The 22000-nt window shown below is 45.2% G+C and overlaps 1 protein-coding gene across 1 annotated transcript in view; it reads left to right on the top strand.

Annotated features, from left to right (window-relative positions):
* Nucleotides 1-22000, top strand: part of PRKDC (protein kinase, DNA-activated, catalytic subunit) — a 3362625-nt gene that overhangs the window by 1354475 nt on the left and 1986150 nt on the right. The window contains exon 38 of the mRNA XM_069621025.1: nucleotides 7448-7552. Within this exon, the coding sequence (XP_069477126.1) occupies nucleotides 7448-7552 (105 nt within the window). The remainder of the gene's footprint in view (nucleotides 1-7447; nucleotides 7553-22000) is intronic.

The following is a 22000-nucleotide window of genomic DNA, read 5'->3' as shown; positions in this document are numbered from 1 at the left end:
TCAAGCAGGTTTATACAGTTCTTCCTTAAGCACCCCAAACAACATAAATTGTCTTTGTTAGCTCACCTTTACAGCACTTGATCAAATGTTATCTGGTTTAGTTCCATGCCAGGCCTACTTCTTCAAATGTTTGCCATCCGGCTATACTCCGCTGCCCAACAGAGTTTCACAAAACCGAATGTGCTTCAGTGGTAAACTTCAACACAGAACAGCATTAGAAAAGCTTCAGAGTGATAATTATTTTGCAGTATTAAAACTTTAGCAACTCATCAGGGAAAACAAGATCCACATTGGGGGTCTTTAATCCTCCTCTGCAACTTATGCTCCTCTCCTGAATAACCTTTCCCAGAAGGGTAGCCTTTTTGCCACTTATGTTTCCCCACTGCACAAGTAACCAAATACTGACAAGGATAGAGTCTTGTCTCTGCTTCTTTCTTGGCTTTGGTAGTGTGTGTTACTATGAGCTGTTATGTTCCCCAAAGTATGACTAACAAGACTCACAACCCTTGGACCTTCTATTACTCCCCTTTCAACTTTGGCAATATCTGTTGGATTTTAATTGCTTAGGTTTTGGTTTCTCTTGGCTTGGGTAATAGTTGTATGCATTAGCTTTTAACAACATTGCCCCCATCGAGTTGTTAGATTCTCCATAAATCACATGCTTAAATTTACAGTTATTTGGTTTGAACAAAAACGACTTTCGCTGCTTTCTGATAGTTCGGAATTCAAAATTACTGCTAACACCTCTCCCACTCATACCAGAGTGAAAACGCCTGCCTTGAACACGCGAGCAGTCTCGAAGTGCTCTGGGGTCACTTGCAACTTGTGAACTCACTGGGTAAGTTGCACGCTTCCGATTCTCTCGCGTTCAGAGGACTTCTGCACAGTTTCTCCTGGTCTGCCTTCACCTGCGCTACTCTTTGCTTGAGCTTCCTTTGCTCCCGAGGTTCTCTGGTGCACCCCAGCCACCGGAGATAGCCTCTCAATGGAAACTTCCCTCACTTTTGCTTCCTGCTGCTCAGCCATTGCGCAACAAGTCTTCAAAGGGCAAGCATCCCTCTTGCACTCTTCCCACTGCACGACCTCCGCAATGGGACAACTGGTGGTATATACCCTCTCCGGACGGGCTACTGTTTTTAACTTCACAGTGGTCTTTTCTCTCCTCCAGTTCTGACCTCAGCTGCATACACAGTCTACACTGCTGCTCCTGCTCGCTCAGACAATAGCTCCTAGCTTCTCCTTCTCCCTCTCCTTCTAATGCTTGAACCCGAGGTGGCCTTTTAAGCTTCCTAGTCTCTTTCAGGGGTGGGTCATTTACATTAATGAACTGACCACTCCTGCAGTATTGTTCCTCTTTAGCCATCTACCTCGTCCCAGTACTTAGGGAATTATGGGACTTGAAGTCCCTAGTGACATTTGTTTTTCTCACTTCTTGTTCACTCTTAAACTAATTTCTGTTCCCTATAACTTCCTTTAAGGAAATATGAGGATCAGTCCTCATACTTAATTTAAAAGAGGGATGATGTTTCTGGTAGCTTAAACAGTTATTATTCAGACTTCCTTTCACTGTCTCTTGGGAGTTAGGGGAGCTTCCAACTTCATAGCTTCCAACTTCATAAGTCTCCTGTGTTTTTGAAGGATTAGTATTTCGTTCAAAGCCAAAGGATTTTGGATTGGTTTTACCCACAGTAAGATGTTCAACTTGCAGAACAGGTAATTTGTTATAACAACAAGCCATTACATATTTTGACATTTGTAAAATAGCCTCCTTAGTGGAAGACGAATACTGTGTCTCATCCCACAGAGCCCTCTCATTCCCCTCTGCCATTTCTGATCCTAGGTGATCCTGCTGCAGAACACCACCCCCAAGGTCAGGATCAGGAAGCATGTGCCTTTCCCTGGCCACCTGGGAGGAGACTTTAGGCAGGGCTTTAGTGAGTAGTCCCTAGGATTCATCACAAAGCCCCTCTCATACCAGAGTTCTTTATGGCCTCCTGCCATTCTAGTAAGGTCCCCACCTTTAATCCAAACATCCACAACTCACACAACACCCTTTTCTAATATGCCTTTATGTGAAATCCATGAGAAAAAACATTTACGATCTAAAAGTCCAATGACATCCATGGACTCCAACTCCTATTCACTCAGGTACTAAGACAAGGAGGAGAGTGAGGGAGTTTATGTTGGGTGACGGGTGCTCGAAGTACAACCTGCAGGCTAGTTGTTTTTCCAAGCCTTCAGTACACAGGACATTTTAAAATGGAAACGGCACTGTCAAGTCGAGCAGTGCAGGAGGAGATGTTGTCACCCATGCTAAGGCTCACGAACGCAAAGCACACCGACGGAGCTGGCGAAACGGAGAACGCTGCTGGAAAAAGAGAAGCACTGTGTGCGTGCGAGCAAGAAGGGCAATGGAGAAGCTGAGAGCAGCACAGTACCTCCTGGAGGTCGTTTTGCTTGACACAATCACATTCTCCAGCCTGGGCCCAGAAGGAAAGCTGGTGTTTGACCACGGAGCCGAGCAGGTCCCTGGAGGAATGTCCGCACACTTAGAACTGGAAAGCCGGTGAAGGAGCCACACCAGAGCGGCGCAAGCAGCAACGAAAACGCTGGACGAAACCGGTGAGTCTGCCCATAGCAGCTGGAAACCCCAGGGCGTTCCGACAAGCGCGCCCAACAAATGTTTGGTACAAGATTGCTAATACAGAAAATACACAGTTTGTTTAAATGCAGTCAATGCAAAGTACAAATTCAGCACCCAATAAGAAAAATGTTTGAATGCAGACAAGGGAAACTACAAAGGCCAAGTTGGTTTGAATGCAGACAAGATGTGATATAAGGTTTATAGTCATTCCAGCGACCGCCAAAGCATCTAATGCCATACCATCTAAAAGAAACCATCTAATGCACTTTTTTCCATTTTCTTTTTATGGGGGGGACCCCCCAACCCCTCTTTTTTTTTTAACCTTTAAACCCTATTTTTATTAAATTAAACCCTTTACCATCTAAAAAAAATGCATTAGATGCTTTTCTTTTAGATGCTTTTTTAGATGGTTTGGCTGTCGATGCTTTGGTTGTCGATGCAATGACCGGATATCGAGATATACATTCAAAACCAACAAGAAGAATGTTTGAATGCAGACAAGGCAAAGAATGAAGGCAAACCCCAATCAAGTATAAGTGAATGAGATGTCAGTGTAGGGAGAAGTGATAATCAAAGAACTTTGAAACATATAAGAAGTCCTGGCAGGCAGCTGAAATTGTATGAATATTCCTGGCAGGGGAGTACACCGGGTGATCTCCAAAGTTAGGAGATTCTACGGAAAGACTATTACAGACATTTTTGCTTGAACAAGTCTTTTGCAAGTCCAGTGAAGACACAAAGTTAAAGAGACAATTTTGCCATCCTATCTCATAATCCAGGGAAAGGGGATCCACCTCTGGATCCAAATGTTTTTGCCTTGGAGAACATTGTTGTTGGAGTCATACTTATACTTTTGGTTTTGAACACGTTTTGCTAACATCATTTCTTTGCACTCTGTTTTTGTAGTGTGTGGATCAGAATAGGGCGTTTTGGACACAAAGACGGCTTTCTTTAATAACTTACATCCTGATGCAGACATACCCTTACCTTTATTTTCTAGATATAATATGATAAGTCATTTATAAAGGCGCATGTACACAAGTCTTTCCAGGTATGGAAGTTCCTCTTTAAAATAAGGCTAGAGAGGTATTCTTCCATCCCCTTTTTTTAATGGAAATGTCTAATCTTGAGACTGACAATTTTGTGCCCGACTGTCATTTCTGCCCATCACTCTATGCTGGTGGACGCAATGGTTATTGAATGGAACTTCAATTTCCTCTTTATGTTCCTGCTGATCCCTGTCATTCTGCTGGTTCTCAGTAGACTAAAACATTTCACGTCCACGTTGATGACGATCGCTTGAACTGGAATCTGAGGATGTTACCCAGAGCTTCTGGACATGTCCATCTGTCCTCCCCTTTGCCGCCTGTAGAGAGAGGGTCTACTCTCCCAGTCGGGTGGCAGGTCCTTCATCCGAACCTGAGCAGTCTGAACCTTAATGCTTCCTGTTTAATAGGCTGAGATACAAGCAGTGTGATTTGTCGTGCAGCATCCTATGTGTACTCTTTTTCAGCTTGGAGGCCAGCCCCTAAATCCATGTATGCCTGCAAGAGATGTACATTCTCAACTTGGTGTCAGGAGAGAAGTATCTACTCTCACCCTTCTACTTCTATGGGTCTGGATTTCCTGCTTTCTTTGGCCCAGAAGGGTCTGCGGGTTGTCACTGTAAAAGGGGTACATGGATGCCATTTCCGTCTTAAAAAGGGCCACTAAACAAACCTCTTATTTCACAAACTCCACAGTTAAGCAATGTTTGTGGGGTTTGTGCAACTTGTTTTCTCCACTCCAGTTTGTTGTTCCTAGGTGAGATTTGAATTTAGTTTTGACTTTCCTCATGTGGGCTCCATATGAGCCCTCTTTGTTGTTCTTTCTGTTTACTTAGCCTTAATGGGATTTTGCTGGTGGCCATCACTTCAGAGAAATAAGTGCGTGCGCTTCCGTCATTGTCTGTTAATACTTCCTACTTGGTGTTTTCCAAGGAAAAAGTCACTTTGGGAGCAAGGCCGGCTGCCTTACCCAAGATTGTGTCGGATTTTCACCTGTTAGAAAATTCCTCTTACTAGTGTTCTCGGGGAGAGGAAATTACTGACAGGCTCATTGGTCAGTACTCAACCCCCAAAAACTTGTAAGACAAGATAGCTGCACCGAGTGAGGACAGGGTGCAGGACTTACATACTCCAGCCCAAATAAATTCTAGGGACTCAGTAAGTTGGCAAAGGGAAGTCCATTTAATACATACATCAGCTTGTGGGAATCAACAGCATCGCGAACACAGTTCTCGCCCGACTTCCCCGAACTTCAGTACCACAGCCTCTTTTATGGGCAAACTTCGTCATCATTGACGTACACTTCTAAAAAAAAAAACATCATGCAATATAAATGGTTGGGAAAGGTAACTTAAATATAGGTGTTATATTTGTATATGAAAATAAAGCATACGGATTGGATAACTCTGATTGACGTCACTAAAAGTACGACGTTCTATTGGACCCTAGATTACATGGTCCATTGTGATTGGGCAAGTTACACCCCTAAACATAAATCTCCACTTTTATTAGCCGCATGCAGAATAGACACCCTGGTGCCTGGTGTCCCAAGATTCACCCTGCGTCCCTTCCATCAATCAGTGGTTTAGGGCTATGTGTCAATTAGTTGGCTGGGTATGGCCTCAGATCTGTAGTCTCTTATCAGGAAAAGTTATGGCACCCTCTGGTTCTGAATGACATCAGGCGGTGGTACATCTTCGCGCCTGTCTGGTCACGTGTGGGTCCACCGTGAATCTGCTTCAGTTCTCAGTCTTTTCGTGCATTTGATTCTGTGTTCGCTTGGCCACCTGCATGGGCCTCTCTTATCTTGACCTTCACGGGCGGGCTGGCGTGCTCTGAAGTTGGAGCCTCGTGAGCTCATGCTCACCTCCCCTTCTCTGGTTGGCCTCGATTTCCCCGGCATGAGCCATCCTTTGTTAAGTTTCGATCCCGCTCTTTTCCTCAGCTTGGACCTAGATGTGAAACTCAGCCAGTTGGGCCTGGGCCGCCTGGGCTTTCTTCTGCTCAAACAAAATGGAGTCGCACGTGTACATTGTGCTGTATTGAGGTAGACATATATAGTTGGCGCATGCCGCTCTGTTCTTCTACTTAAGCATTGCAGGCGGTATCGATTACTTAGCCTCTTGCGTTTCAAGCTTATTTACACACGTTCAATAAGGTGGTTGCTTCCGTCTTGTCTCATGGCACCATTCTCATACGTTTTCACAGTGTCTCTCCCCTTCGTCCATTACAATTCTCCTTGCAATTGTCGATACTGGCATGCATAGCTTTCAGTAGCCACTTCTGGTTGTTCTCGGGGCTGCCTAGGCATTAGTCTATTTCCATTGGCCTTCCATTAAGGCATTCGGGGTCTCCTCGTGGACAGTCTGTAAATACTCGTTGTTTCGTACCAATGGCAGGTACGGTTGTCTGATTGGGTACCGTGCTTCCCAGGGTTGCCTGGTTATGGGCATTTCAACAGGTATTGATCTTCTAATGTACACAGGGCAGCGGCCCATTGCCGCCCTTTGTTGGTTCAGCTGTTCCTCGTACATCACATACCACAGTGAGTACCTTACTGGCAACTCACAATGGGTGGCAGGGGTGCAGGTCATATCTGGGACCTCCTCTACACTGTGTTTTTCCCTCAGCACTCTAAGTTGGTTAAACGATTTCATTGGCTGGACCATGCGAGGGCCCCCAGAATGAGGGATGTCTGGGAAAGATTACCAGCTCCTGTGGGTTATACTGGAGTTTCTGCTGGCGTGCCTGTGACTAAACAAAATCTGTAATGGTAGACAACCTGCATTTTAGAATGCTGCAATATGCGGGGATGGAGGTTCCTAAGGGTCTCAAGGCTCATTCGACCAGAGGCCTGGCTGCAGGAGGGAGGACCCCTGGTCTAGACGTCTGTCAAGTGGCAATGTGGGTGTCGCGCTACACATTTTCCAAACATTACTGCCTGGATTCCGTGTCAGAGCAGGATGCTCGCTTTGGCCCAGCAGTCCTCCACAGTTTTGTAGTATAGGTGGTGTTTTTTTTCTTCTATTCTTTGCTCCAGGTTTATGTACTGCTATGGGCGTCTATAGATAAGGAATCTGTAGGAGGAAGGACTGCATTAGAAGAACAAATTACTTCTCTGTAATGTTATTTCCGGTGGATGTTCCTCCCACAGGATCCCATCGCCCTCCTAACCACCACACTTGGGGAATAGCTCATACACCTGAACGGTTCTTTGGCACCTCTGGTGCTGAGTACTTGGAAAAAAAGACAGAATTGGTCCTGGTGCATGGCAGTTCCATATATATTGGCTCCAAGGTAATGTCCGTCGTGGTGTGTGAATCAGCGTCGCGTCCACTTGTGGGGAACCTTTCTGAGGACAGCTGGCATGGGAAATAGAATATCAAAGATGAGGAATCTGTGGGAGGAACATCCATCATAAAGAACATTACTGATATCAAAGTAATTTGTTATTGCTATTTTTTGTCCGTCTCTTCTTATCAACACTCAGCTGTGTTTTCCCACCTGGCTAATGGCCTTGTCACATCTGACCCAGCCCTTGTGCTTATCTTTTTTCTTTGTCTACCATGTTCTCTGCCTTATGTTTTGTGCTCTGTGTGTTCACTTCATCTATGCCTTTTTCTGCTTCTGCTTTAGCAATAGTTATTAGCACAAATTCAGATCGTTCTCTTTTCTCTATGGAATTAACTGAAAGTATCTGAACACAGATAAGCTACCAGTATCAACCACAGATTGTAACTCTTCCTTTTCTCATCAGATTGATTCATCAGTCTCTTTCAACATCCAGCACGAGGCTTTTTCATCTGTGTTTGAGACATATACCAACATTTTGACTGATCAGAATCTAGGGCTAAATTTGAAGGTAAGTTGTTTCATCCATAGTTATGTTTTTTTCTTTGCATTATAAATGGTTCATAACTTGAAAAGCAGCATTGTTCTTTTGTAATGTACAACTTGCCACAGTAAGCAACTTCAATGAACGTGAACTAGGAAAGCATGACATACCTAATATTAATGGTTGTTGCATATTGCATCTTTTTCATTAAATACCAGACTAATATTAGACTACAAGCAGATTGCTCTGTACTGTATTCTTTAGAGGAATCCAACATTTTAATGATACCTCTACACCACATTAGTATGGAAATGGCTTTGCATTTGGGACAGAGACAGCATCAGAAATAACCAGTAAGTCCTCACTGCAGTTGGTGTTCTCTGTGGTAGCCAAGAAAGCCTAATTTGATGTTACTCTCCGTGAAGTGTCTGAATATTTTTTATATGTATATTTTTAAAGTGTATTGCAAGTGCAAACACCAGTTATCCAAACAACCTGATTCCTATAGAGATTCGGTAACTGTCAATACATTTCTGAAGTAGTTAAAGTAGAGTTAATCTATTGGGCAAAAAGAGAGATTTAGGGTAAAGGAGACTGGGAATGGGGTGTGATGTGGCTCCTCCAAATTATAAATACAAAAACGCAAGGGCATCTGCTTTAGAAACTACATTGTCTCCACCTATACGTACATTCTGTGCCTGAAGAACATTTCCACTGGGTAATTCCAAGGCTGCCACTGTGGAACTTGAGGGCTTTGGCAGAGGCATTACTTTGCTACTAGCTGCTCACCAATGAGGCATGCTCTGTCTTTGGTTGCAGAAGCCATAGCATCAAATGTCCCTATACACTGAGGTATCAGAGTATTGTGGGGGGTCCGACATGTGAAGTGTACACAGATTGGTAGCAGATAGGGGTTTGGATAAAGGCCTAACTTTCCCTATCATGACCATTCCTGCAGTATTGTTCCTCTTTAGCCATCTACCTCGTCCCAGTACTTAGGGAATTATGGGACTTGAAGTCCCTAGTGACATTTGTTTTTCTCACTTCTTGTTCACTCTTAAACTAATTTCTGTTCCCTATAACTTCCTTTAAGGAAATATGAGGATCAGTCCTCATACTTAATTTAAAAGAGGGATGATGTTTCTGGTAGCTTAAACAGTTATTATTCAGACTTCCTTTCACTGTCTCTTGGGAGTTAGGGGAGCTTCCAACTTCATAAGTCTCCTGTGTTTTTGAAGGATTAGTATTTCGTTCAAAGCCAAAGGATTTTGGATTGGTTTTACCCACAGTAAGATGTTCAACTTGCAGAACAGGTAATTTGTTATAACAACAAGCCATTACATATTTTGACATTGAAAGCTAAAGCAGGCTGACCTTGTGTCCAAACTAAATCTGACCCTCACACTACTATACACAACCAAAAGATGCAAGGTAAATGTTTCCAACTTCAATTCAACAAAAACGTGCAAGAAATTAAACATGTAAGGCGAAGAAAATTGTACTATGTCAAACGTATGTAATGAAAAAACTCTGTAACCATATTCTTAAATGGTAGCGCCTAGTTGCATGTGGGCTTTGCACGCTCTACAAATACATACATTTATAAATATAACTTCAAACAAAACAATCCTTGTGTCCATGGGTTGAAACCCTTCCCCTGGATTATTTCGGGAAAATTATTCAAAATGTTCTGTTTCAAGACCAGTCTCTTCAAGGTAACGCTAATGTATTTATTTATTTTTGCAATTTATATAGCGCACCCAACCCAGAGGCGTCTGGGCGCAAATGTCTCTTGTACTTAATACTTTCCTCAGAATAGCGAAACAAATGTCTCTTCCACAGCCCTTGTTGGAATTTAACAAATAGGAAGTATCTTTTAGTCTTTCCAGATGGCAAAACAGAATGTATTTTCTCCAATATTGATTAAACTATGTCAAAAGGCAAGTCTTTTCACATTCTCTGGATGACAAAATGTTCAATTAAAACAACAACTTATATGACAGTTTCTCTTCAACACACCAGTTCAAAACGAGTTTCCTTGTACACTCTACTGCCAGGAAACTTCCCAACTGAAACTCTTGATAACCTGGTTTACTCTCCTGCCAGGATTATCTCCCTTTTGGCTCATGCAGATCCACCGGTGTGCGCTACTGCCAGGTATCTCTTGCCAAAAGGTTCACTTCCTGTTGCTCTATCAGATCTTTCTTCAACATTCACATTCCTCTTAGGTGTTACATGATATGGCTTCCATAAAACACCTTTCTTGACTTCAGGTACTACTTGTCCCAGCTTCCCCCATACTGACATCCCATATATGAGGGCTTGTTCAAGCTCGGTCTGTCAACCTTTCTTTCAATGTCTCTTGGCAATGCTTGTTCCAGGTTCCCCCAACTGACATCTCATATCAAGAAAATTGTACCATATTAGCCTTTTCTTTTTAGTTCTATTTGGTCGGTATTCAAAATTGCTTCCCAAATATTCTTTAACTTGTTTGTACGCCACAGGGTCCCCTACTCACTTAGGTTGAGTCACTGGTTAACTGTGTGGCTGCTGTAATGCGTTTTCGCTGTGCAAGCTTCCCCTGCTATGCAGAGTCTTGCTTGAGTCTCGTTTCGGCTTCTGAGTGCTTTGCCAACAGAACCAGTGCAGCTCTGCAGGACCACATCTCCACTTAGTTCACTTTAACTTCAGCTGACTTCCTCTTCTCCGGTACCGAAAGCTGACAGTCTGCTACCGGCAGACTTTTCCTGCTCTCTCCACGGCTCTTCTCGGGGAGTTTGCCTCTGCCTCTGGACTCGCTTCCCGCTCTGCGCACTTTGCAGCCTTCCTCCTCTCTCCTACTCTGATCTGTCAGCTGCAGGCAATTTCCAGGTTTAAATGTCCCACACAGCTGACTTGGATCCTGCCCACTAGAATGCACATTACAATTGGTGTCACATTCCCTCCACATTGACTCCTTGCTCCTCTTCATTGTCTCCGTACTTGAGGCTTTCTGGGACTTGGGAGTCCAAGGAAGTTCCACATTATTTCAAGTTACATTGTTGGACAGTTTTATGCAGACAACAACTATCATAAACATTAGATGTTACATGACATGCCTTAAAAGATTCTGGAATTAGGGTTTCCTCCTCACAGAAAGGGGAAGAATACTGTGTCCCTCCCATCAGTCACCACTCTCCCCTCGCCCCGTTATTCATCTCCTTGTCCATGATCCTCCCTCCTGACACCACCCCCAGGGTCAGGATCAGGTAGAGGCTGCTTTTCCCTGGCCATGTGGGAGGAGACCATCACCAGGGAATCAGTGATGACTCTGTAGGATTCATCACAGTAGGCCCAGTCTCCAGACACCATTTCTTCATCAGTTTGGGGTAAATTGATGATTAAGAGGGGAACCCTATGCCTTTCTGCATGCAGAATGTGATGGGAGGAAGGTGTGTGTTTTCCTGGTGAACTCTACCCTGAGGAGTTCCCTTGGCTGCCTTGGCTTTGGACAGATGGATTCGACACAACTCAAACTCTGCTTAATCCTGGTCACGCCATAGGCACACCCATACACCACTTTATACCTGGTCATTGGTAAAATTATGGTATCTCTGGGGTTGACTGTCCCTACCAGGTCTGTGGTACAATACGACTTTCCTGATATTTTGGCCAGTAAGTGCATGGGTAAACCCTGCTGTCTTTCAACCTGGCAATTGCAGATCGTGTAAGAGTGTTGTGGCAGAAACTCAGCAAAATGACTGCTGTGGATGCCCCACTGACCCACGGTTTTTGTCAGTGAGGATCTGGATGTGCAAACCTCTACCACAATGTTGGAATCATTTACTGTCTCTCTTTTTCACAAGACGGGGAAAATCAGAATGTGGATGCTATGGGTGGATTTTATTTTTTTTACCTCAAGTTGATTGCCCTGAAGGCAACAATGTCTATGTCTGACAATAGGTACCACTCCAGTTCAGACCACTCTTCCTTGTGAGTATGGTCTTATATGTAGCTACAGCAGACTCCCCCTTGCACTCTGAGTAAAAAGAATCAGAATCCACATGTAACCGGGCAGAAATTCCTCTGTGCCGGATGCACCCGAGTGGTATTCAAACCACAACATTCATCATTAACATTTCTCTACAAATATCACTCAATTCTATGTGTTGCTCATTAAATACATTTTTAACTATTCCATTCATAGTATTTCTACATTTCAATGATGAGGCACAATGCAGTAACCAAAAAAGTGATGAATCCAGTATCGGAAGCATTTTGGATCAATGCACCATCTTTTTTGTTTGTTTATTCTTTTCAATTTTGTTGCATGCATTACATATAAAATCATCCATATAAACAACATAGTATAAGGTGTATATCACAACAGTTAACACCAACAGCATAAAACAGTAACTGAACATATCCTGCAACAAACCAATAGATTGCACTATCAAAAATAATTCATATACAAATTCTGTTCTAACAATGAAAAACTCATTAACTACACTGCCCTAGTTCATGGGAAGCAAATGCATGTGAGAGAGGAAAGATGCAGGAAGGATAGGAACAAGACAGAGAGTTTGAGCGAGACCCGTCGGAGGCAAAAATAATGTAATGGGATATAGCTATTGGTACATAAAATGAATAGACTAATTCAGTAGCCAAGGTATTTAATATACTGTCATATTCATATTATATACACAGTAACTCATTGTGTTTTACATCATTCAATTCACTAAATTACAATTGTATATTTAAATACATAGGGAAATATAAAGGTACCAAAACCAATTATTAAACTAATAATCAATGTTAGACAATAGTGTGTGTTTAAAATTCAAATCAAAGATAAATAATCTAGAACAGAGTATTAAGTCAAAATATTACTCGGTATGTTCATAATCAAAACCTCCAGCACCAAATATATCAGCAATCATGTGAGCAAATTCCTGTCAGGGAGCAAAGCAAATGTGTTGCTGTGTTTAAGGAAGTTTGGAAACTTGTACTTCATGCATATTAGGGATATTATATGCAAATTGTTTTTTAGATTTAGAGAACATTCTTTTCAAGGGACTCCATGTTACTATATATATATATATATATTTCTGAGGCTTGTGGAATCTGCTTAGATCACATGCTGTGCATGGGCCGACATCTAGTGGAAGCTGCGGAGTATTAGTTTGTTTTTCGAAACTCGAAAATGGGCGTCGACACAAGGCGTGCCAGTAATACTATTCCTAGTGTGACGTCCACTGTACCCATGATCCCTCACGCGTCTAAGACCCTCAGATTGTTTTTTTCCGCCATCCTGGTCGGAAGCATCCCGTGGAGTTCCCTGGCCTTAGCCATAATTTTACAAAAATATCATTAGATTTCCCCATTTCTCCACCCCAACGTCGAGTCACCGAACTTCAACCCTTGACGCCGGCCCGGAGAAGAAATCGACCGTCGAGAGCTGCACGACGGACTTGGGCCTCGGAAGGCCTCTGGCCTCGGCCCGGGCCTCGGAAGGCCTCTGGCCTCGGCCCTGCAAGTAGGGAGAGTGGGGGGTGGTACATACTCTACACTCTTAAATATATAGGTACATTCTTATATATTCCTACACTCATTAGCCCGCTGCCACAGGGTGCATATGGAGGATACCCCTTTTCAATTTTACCCCAAGTGCAACCGCAAGTACCCTTGGGTTGACAGACACGCCACGTGCAACCTCTGCTTGCCGAGGGACCACCCCGAGGCGATCTGCAGAGCGTGTAGTAGGTTTAAACCGATAACACTAAAGGACCGTTCGATCAAGCGTTGGGCCCACCACGCCAGGCGTCAAGAGGCCATGGCAGCGGAGGGCGCCTTCAGCGATGGCAGCGGACGGCGAGGGCAACGTGGTGTCGAGAGACAGCCAAGCGCAAGTCCCCGACCTCGGAAGGTCGTCCAGCAGGGCGGCTATGGGGAAAACCCCCGGTGACTTCCACCAAACACACGAAGTCCCACCGAGACTTGACGCACACGTCGAGTTCTCGAAAAGAGGCACACAGAGAACGGTCCACCGAATCGGTGTCCTCTAGTCGTTCTCGATCGAGATCGCCGCATGACTCCAGCCAGCCATCCACTGTTGCCAAAAGTGCCTCGCTCCCTAAGGTAACGGAGGTCCGATCGTCGGAAGACGAAGCCAACCTCTATCCCCAGGCCGCACTCCAGGAGTCGGCGTCAGCAGACCGCGTAACGGCTGTTCCCGAGTGCCAACCTCCACACGCGAGAGATAGGGACTCTACCCCCGAACCTCGGCGCCAGACGTCGGAAAGCTCCAAAGGGGCCAAAAAACAGGGAAAACACTCTTCCAACCACGGGGAGGGGGGAAAACAACAAAAGAAGCAGTCTTTGCCTTCTTCCACACCTCAGAAGCAGACAGACAGGTCGCAGTCTACTACTCCACTAAGACAAACAGACAAGTCTCAGTCTTCTGTCATCCTAAAGACCCCTGCACAAACCAATAGGTCCAGTCAGGATAAAACAGGGAAACTCTCCCAGGAGAGAGTCATTCCCAGCTCCAGAGAATGGTCTAGTGACGACATAGACAGAGTTATGTCAAGGATGTCTTCATTGGCAGACTTCTATGCCAAGATTCCTGAGCACTTCTTCTCATATACCCCCGACGGGGCATCACCCTCAGGCTCTAGGGACCCCATACCCCCAAGTAAGAAGTCCCGCGTTGAAGCACCAACAAGGTTCTCAGACCCTTTCTGTATACAGCCCTACAATCAATATCATGAAGATCCACCTTTTCGTGAGGATCCTGATTTGGGCATGTTGGAAGACCAAACTGGGACTGGCTACTATGGGGATGACGAGATCCAAGAGGAGGAAGAGGACGACCCAGGAACCTACAGGGTAGATTCCCCAGTAGACAAAGATCCCCCGGTTACCGACTCCCCTGTCGACAACCAACCTCTCTTGAAAGTTTTGTCCAGTGCGGCAGAACACTTCCACATTGACACCCAGGGAGCACAAGAAGAGAGGGACTTTGCCGAAGAGTTAGTGGGAGAAAGGAGACCTGTTGCCCAGGCCATCCCTATCCTTAAATCGATACAAAGGAGGATAGACCCTTCACTCGTAAATCCCAACCTCACCAGGGCAGTAAACCCTAGGATCGAAAAGCTTTTCAGGGCAGCCCAATCAGACCTGCTGTACATAAGGGGGCATCTGAAACCGGACTCCCTGGTAGTTACGAACACCCGAAAGAGGGCGGGAACACCCCTGTCATCGTCCGAAGCTCCTCCCGACAAGGAGAGCAAGAAGATTTATGGCTTGGGTAGGAAGGTAGCCTCCACTTCCGCCTACCAGGCAAGGATTGCCAACTCCACCACCCTGCTGGCGAGTTACAACTGCCTGCAGTGGGAAGAGGTCGCGGCACTCAGACTCTGCCCTAGAACACTTAAAGAGCCAATTGGCACGATTTGTGTCGGAGGGGAAAGCCGTGTCCGGTTGCATCTTAAAAGCAACCTTTGATGCCGCGGATAACGCCGGCAGATTGATAGCAGAAAGCACTGTTATCAAAAGACATGCTTGGTTACGGCAATCTGGGTTCAAACCCGAGACCCAAGCATCGTTAATAGATAAACCGGTGGAGCCGGATCTATTGTTTGGAAAGGCGGTAGAGGATGCGCTGAAAAATGCAAAGGACGAGTACGAGCCTCTCAAATCCCTGGGCCAATTAACCAACAAACCCCTAAATAAAAGCGGGAATGGCAATTTTCATCGCCCACGTGGACAGAATTCCTAGAGAGGATCCAACTATTCCCAGGGGCAGGGTACACCATGGAACAACAACAACTAGCAGTCTACCCAGGGTTTTGGAAGGGGTAATAAGAGAGGACGTGGTAAAGGTAGAGGCAGCCCCAGTAGAGGCGGCGGCACACCTCCACCAAAACAGTGGCGTTCCGTTCAGGGTCTCTTCTCACGCATCCCCAGTAGGGGGACGCATTTCCAACTTCACCCAAGCTTGGGAAGGGATCAGATCAGACCGATGGGTGCTGCCCACAGTGTCCGCAGGATACTGCATAGAACTGTTAAAGCGTCCCCAAAACCACCCTCCATGACAAAAAATACACTCATTAGACCACCAGAAGATCCTCCTCGAAGAGATCGTCAATCTTCTAGCAAAGGACGCAATAGAACTCGTCCCGGGACACCAGGTAAACAAGGGTATTTATTCAACTTACTTCCTTGTGCCAAAAAGAATTTGACAATGCGCCCAGTATTGAATTTACGGCCTGCAAACAAGTATGTCAACCCCCAAAAATTTCGCATGACTACTCTCCAAGAGGTAATCCCCCTGCTAAAAAAGGGGGATTACATGGCAATATTGGACATGAAAGATGCCTATTTTCATATTTCCCTGTTCCCAGCGCACAGAAAGTACTTGCACTTCAAGGTGGACAGTCAGCACTACCAGTTCAAGGTACTGCCCTTCGGTATAGCCTCGGCTCTAAGGGTATTCACCAAGGTACTGGCAGTGGCACACCTACGCAGGGAGGCAATCCCAGTGTACCCTTACCTGGACGACTGGCTCATCACGGGGGAAACCCCAGTAATTTGCAGAACAAACATTCAAAGAACGATCAACCTCCTCTTCGAATTAGGTTTCTCCATAAACGAGAAAAAGTCAAGTCTGGTGCCAAGCACCTCCAAACAATTCCTAGGAGCTGTTCTAAACACTCAAGAGGGGTTGGCCTTTCCATCAGAGGAAAGAATTCGGAATATACTGCTGCAAATTCCGCAATATCAGGCCGGTCGCCAGATAATGGTACGCAAAGCAATGTGCTTGCTGGGCATGATGGCATCATGTATTTACCTGGTCCCCTACGCGCGCCTGCGCATGTGTCCCATGCAAGAATGGTTGGCGAAACAGTGGTCTCAGGCAAGTGGTCAGGCTAGTGGTCGTTTCGCCAAAACACTTGTACAAAGCCTTCATCGGTGGACAAAAGAGAATCTGTCCAAGGGGAAACCCTTTTACGATCCCGAGATACAGGCGGTAGTCACAACAGACGCATGCCTGATAGGGTGGGGAGCACACCATCTCCACCACACAGCTCAGGGTTTCTGTTCTCACTCAGTGGCCAAGAACCATATCAACCTGCTAGAGCTCCTGGCATTATTCAGAGCGCTTCTAGCGTTCGAGCCCTACCTGTTGAACAGGTCAGTGCAGATCCTGACGGACAGCACTACAGCCATGTTTTACCTGAACAAACAAGGGAAGACTGGTTCGCCAAATCTGTCCAAGCTTGCCCAGAAACTTTGGATATGGGCACTCAGACGGAACATCTTCCTGTCATCTCAACATGTTACAGGGGATCTCAATTCTCTGGTGGATGCTTTGAGCAGAGATCCCCTCCCAGACGAACACGAATGGTGTCTACACAGAGAAGTCGTAGAAGATAGGTCTATAGTGGGGAAACCCCACTGAGAGAAGATATTTGCCACAAGCGAAAACAGACAGTGCCCAGGATTCGCATCCAGATTCCCCCAACCAGACTCCCAGGGGAACGCCCTGTGGATGTTTGCGTACGCTTTTCCACCAACACCTCTCATCAGGAAGGTGGTCAACAAGATGAAAAGAGAATCGATGACGCTCATCCTAGTTGCTCCCATGTGGACGAGACAACCGTGGTTCCCACACTTATGCAGACTAGCGGTGTGCGAACCCATCAAACTCCCGGGCTGGTACAACCTACTGTCCCAGCACCAGGGTTACAAAGTGCATCCTCAACCCAACTCAATGAACCTGGCAGCATGGCTCCTGAGGTCATAGAGTTTGGACATCTCAATTTACTACAGAGATGTATGGACATTCTAAAAGAATCTAGGAAGCCAAACACGAGGCACTGCTACTTTGACAAATGGAAAAGAGTCGTCATCTGGTGCCAGAATAAGCAAATCAACCCGGTTGATTGCACTCCTTCTACTATTGTCACATACATGCTCCACCTGCTAGACGCAGGGTTGGATTTTAACTCGCTGAAGGTACACCTGGCAGCTCTGTCAGCATACACCACCTCCCATAGCAAGGTATTGTGGTGGAAAGTACCAGTGGTTAAAGCCTTCATGGAAGGAGTAAAGAGACTTCACCCTCCAATTTCAAACCCACCACCTGGCTGGGACCTTAACGTGGTGCTATCTAAACTCATGGGGCCCCCTTTCGAGCCCATGCATAAAAGCAGTCTCAAACACCTGACTTATAAAACGGCCTTCTTAGTAGCTATTACATCTATAAGAAGGGGTCAGTGAAATTCAGGCTCTGTCAGTGCAGGATCCTTTCTTTACAGTTCATAAAGATAAACTGGTTTTACGTACACACCCTAGGTTCTCACCTAAGTTTATTTCTAAATTCCACGTGAACCAGTCCATCGAGCTTCCGGCTTTCTTCCAAGACCCACAAAGCTCGGCTGAGGTCAAACTACACACCCTAGATGTGCGTAGGGTGGTCCTATACTATGTAAACAATTCCAGACCGCTAAAGAAAACAGACCAACTGTTTGTCTCCGTAGCTACAGGCAGAGAGGGAGATCGCGTCTCTGAAGGTGCCATCTCTAAGTGGTTTGTTAACTGTATCCAGCTGTGTTACTCAATTTCTGAAAAAACTCTGCCTTTCACGCCAAGAGCCCACTCTACAAGAGGCATTGGGGCCACTCTGGCTTTCATTGCAAATGTAACCCTTGACACCATTTGCAAAGCAGCTACTTGGAGCTCTATTCACACTTTTACTCAGCATTACTGCATTGACACCCATTCCAAGACAGATACTCAAGTGGGACAAGCGGTTCTAAGACATTTATTTGCTCATGACCCTTCTCGCATCCCACCTCCCTCTTCTAACACTGCTCGCTAATCTATGCACAGCATGTGATCTAAGCAGATTCCACAAGCCTCAGAAGGGATACATTACTCACCGTAATCGTATTTCTGATGTTTATATCTGCTTAGATTCACATGCGACCCACCCTTTCTCCCCTCTGAGAGAAGGCGCATGGATGCTTGTAGTCTTATCTTTCTACCTATCTGCTTGGATTATCTGTACTCGCGTTACTCCTCATTCTACCTCATGTCAGAAAAAATACAATCTGAGGGTTTTAGACGCGTGAGGGATCATGGGTACAGTGGGCGTCACACTAGGGATAGTATTACTGGCACGCCCTGTGTCGACACCCATTTTCGAGTTTCGTAAAACAAACTGTAATACTCTGCAGCTTCCACTAGATGTCGGTTTATGCACAGCATGTGAATCTAAGCAGATACAAGCATCAGAAATACGATTACGGTGAGTAATGTAATGATATATATATATACCGCACAGTAGTTTTGCTTTAAGATCTAGCGAATTGTGGCAATATAATACATTCCACCAACTCTTGACCTTTTGTTTAGCGATATCTTTGAAATTTGATAGCAGGCATTGAATAGCCAAGGCGATCACAATTTCGATAAGTTTCAACATTCTTGTCCCAGAAGTGCCCTCTATAAGTAGCATCTAATATGTCTTAGGAGGGATACTCTAAAGATAAACAATGGAGAGAATAGCATTTGAACTCCTATAATCTTAACTATCACCTCTATGATAACAAAGTCTTTTTGTTGCTTGAGGCTTCCCACACAACCAAAATTTATATTTTTGCATAGGCAAATAGGAACATCTGTGTGAGATTGGTTAAGGGGAAATGTCTGTGCAGTCTTACCCAAGCTTTACTCTGGCTTACCTTATCTAAATCAATATTAAGATCACATCCCCACATATTCTCTGAAGCTTTAAATTGTCTCACATCAGGACTGTCCACTAACAATGTATAACATTTGGAAACTGATTGCAAACAAAATGTGAGATTTAGTGGTTTTCAATGACACTCCTTCCATCCAGGGATGTCAATTCACCAAAATGCCAGGAATAGCGGAAATGACACCACTTGCCTGAGGACATCACAGGAAGTGTCATCACATGACCGTTGACTTTGATGTCATCACTTGAAGTTATATCATATAATTCTAGGCCCGCAGTGACATTACACATTGAAATATTAAATACCTATAAAAAAGAAGTGTAAGATTGATGGTATTTAAAAAAGTACTCAAGGCTATTTTAATGCCCAAACATATATTAACTATAGTGCTGCCTCAATATGCCGTAGGTGCTGCATGATATTGTAGGGGCAAACCCAGCATAAAGATTCCCTGCCAATAGCAGTTAATTCTTATGCCAGTATAGCCTCATATGGCCAATTACTTCCATCTCACAACAGTTGAAACCTCATGTGACGGGCCTAGGCATAATATGCTATAAATGTAGCTTGACATATTAGGCACTGGTATAGTGTCATTTTATGTCGGGCAAATCCTTATATGATGATATATAGTTATCGTATGCACAGGGAGCCTTCAAGATCCCAAGTGCAGTTAGCACAAGCCAAGTACAACCTCAATTGCCCAAGTATGGCCGTTTCGTGCCAGGTAAGGTCTGATGTAACAGGTATTTAATCATGTGTAACGTGCAGCCTTACTTGTTCAGGCGTTTCCATCATATGTCAAGTATTGGCTCATTCACTCAGGCTCTGCCTTATGCCAGTGGATCATCCATGCCCCCCAACACTGGCAGGTGTAAGACAAACGGCTCTGTAGTCAAGAATGGAAAAGAGAGCTAGAATATTTAGGATATGGAAGCAGGGCAGGTGATGGGCGTGTAGTTTGGGTATGATGAAAGCACATTTAAGGTCAAATGCTTCATCGTGTTCGTTGGAAAACTGAAGTGAATCACTTTTAAGAGATCTCATTTTGAGCAGCTAAGAAAACAGTGTTCCTTGTTTCAGTTTCCATTTTACCAGCTAGACCACTTCAATTGATTGCTTTTCTCACGCAGATTCCTCATCATGATATCCATCATCCAGATCTGCTGTTCGACAGGGGGCGTAGTGGACTCCGTCTCGTCCTCGCTCTTGAACGTCTGCTCTGGAAGTGACGTCAGGCGTCGTACATATAGAGCACGTCACTACGCCCCATGCTTTAGTTCCTTTTTTCCCGCTCGCCTGCACGCTGCATCAGGAACACAACTCAAGTTTACTTAATACTATTTGCACGTTTTTCTTCTAAAACCTTGACGCAATGTCATCTGACAGGATTTTGGCATTCAAGCGGTGCCGCGATTGCGAGGCCAAAATGTCTGACTGATCCCCACAACGTCTGTCTATGGTGTCTAGGTGTTAGTCACAACACACAGGCCATCTCCATATGTCACCTTATGGCAGCGGGCTAGAGTATGTAGGAAATAATAGCGAGTGTGAGTATGTTTCCACCCCTCACTCTCCCTACTTGCAGGGCCGAGGCCAGAGGCCTTCCGAGGCCCAAAATCCGTCGTTGCAGTCTCGACGGTTGTTTTGTTCTCCGGACCGGCATCGAGCTTCGGATCTCGACGTGGGAGTGAAAGAACGGGGAAATAAATATGATTTTTAGCAAAATGGCTGAAAGCCAGGAAACTCCGCAACAATGCTTCCGACAAGTATGGTGGAAGAAAACAATCTGAGGGTCCTACACTCGTGAGGGATCATGGGTAAAGTGGACATCACACTAGGGATAGTATTACTGGCACGCCCTGTGTCGATGCCCATTTTCGAGTTTCAAAAAACAAACTGTTATACTTTGCAGCTTCCACTAGATGTCAGCCTATGCACAGCATGTGAATCTAAGCAGATACAAGCATCAGAAATACGATTATGGTGAGTAATGTATCCCATACCTTTTCTTCATCCCCTGTACAGCAGCAGTTTTTTATTTTTATATAAAAAGGGGGTAATCTACAAAAACAAGTTAAGATTATAAATTTCACTTTGTATTGTAAAAACTATATGCAAAATTCTTACCTGCCAACAGCCTGATCAGGGCTGTCTCGAGTTCCAGTGTGCTGCAGCATGTCTTCTACTGTGCTCCTTGGATAGTGCAGGGAGGGCAGCAACACTGTGGGGGGATCCCCAAAAGTCTTTTTTTAGCCAGGCTGCGTATACCAGACGCATCCCGGCATTATGGCAGCAGGATGGGAAACCCTAGCAGAGCATCTCCTGGTCGGGTTGTGTATGCCAGAAGTTGACCGGCGTCAATTGCAGCAGCGGGAGGCACCAGGTAAGTCCTTTAACCCAGACCGAGTATGGCAGCAGGGGGTGGACCCAGCAATCGTTACGCGGCACTACACTTTTTTGCTGGGGAGCGCTGGGCAATTCAGGCAAGCTGGGAGGTGGCAGTGATGCTGAATGCACCCGTTCCCACAGAGAGCACCAGGCAGGGTGCTGGGCCAGCGAGTAAAGGGTTGGCGCCCCCACTGGCCACGATGTAAACAAAGTCCCGGCCTGCAGCGGTGATACTTTGTGCTGCACCCCTTCTGGCAACGAGGTGCTGCGACGATGAAGAGCCTGTCAGGAACAGCCAGGTAATTTTAATGGCATGGAGTGCCGTGCTTGACCCTCC

This window comes from Ambystoma mexicanum, chromosome 5q (genome assembly GCF_040938575.1).
Source record: "Ambystoma mexicanum isolate Mex_15411 chromosome 5q, UKY_AmexF1_1, whole genome shotgun sequence".
Classification (NCBI taxonomy): Eukaryota; Metazoa; Chordata; class Amphibia; order Caudata; family Ambystomatidae; genus Ambystoma; species Ambystoma mexicanum.
The sequence above is the reverse complement of the archived record's forward strand: the minus strand, read 5'-3'. Positions and strand labels throughout refer to the sequence as shown.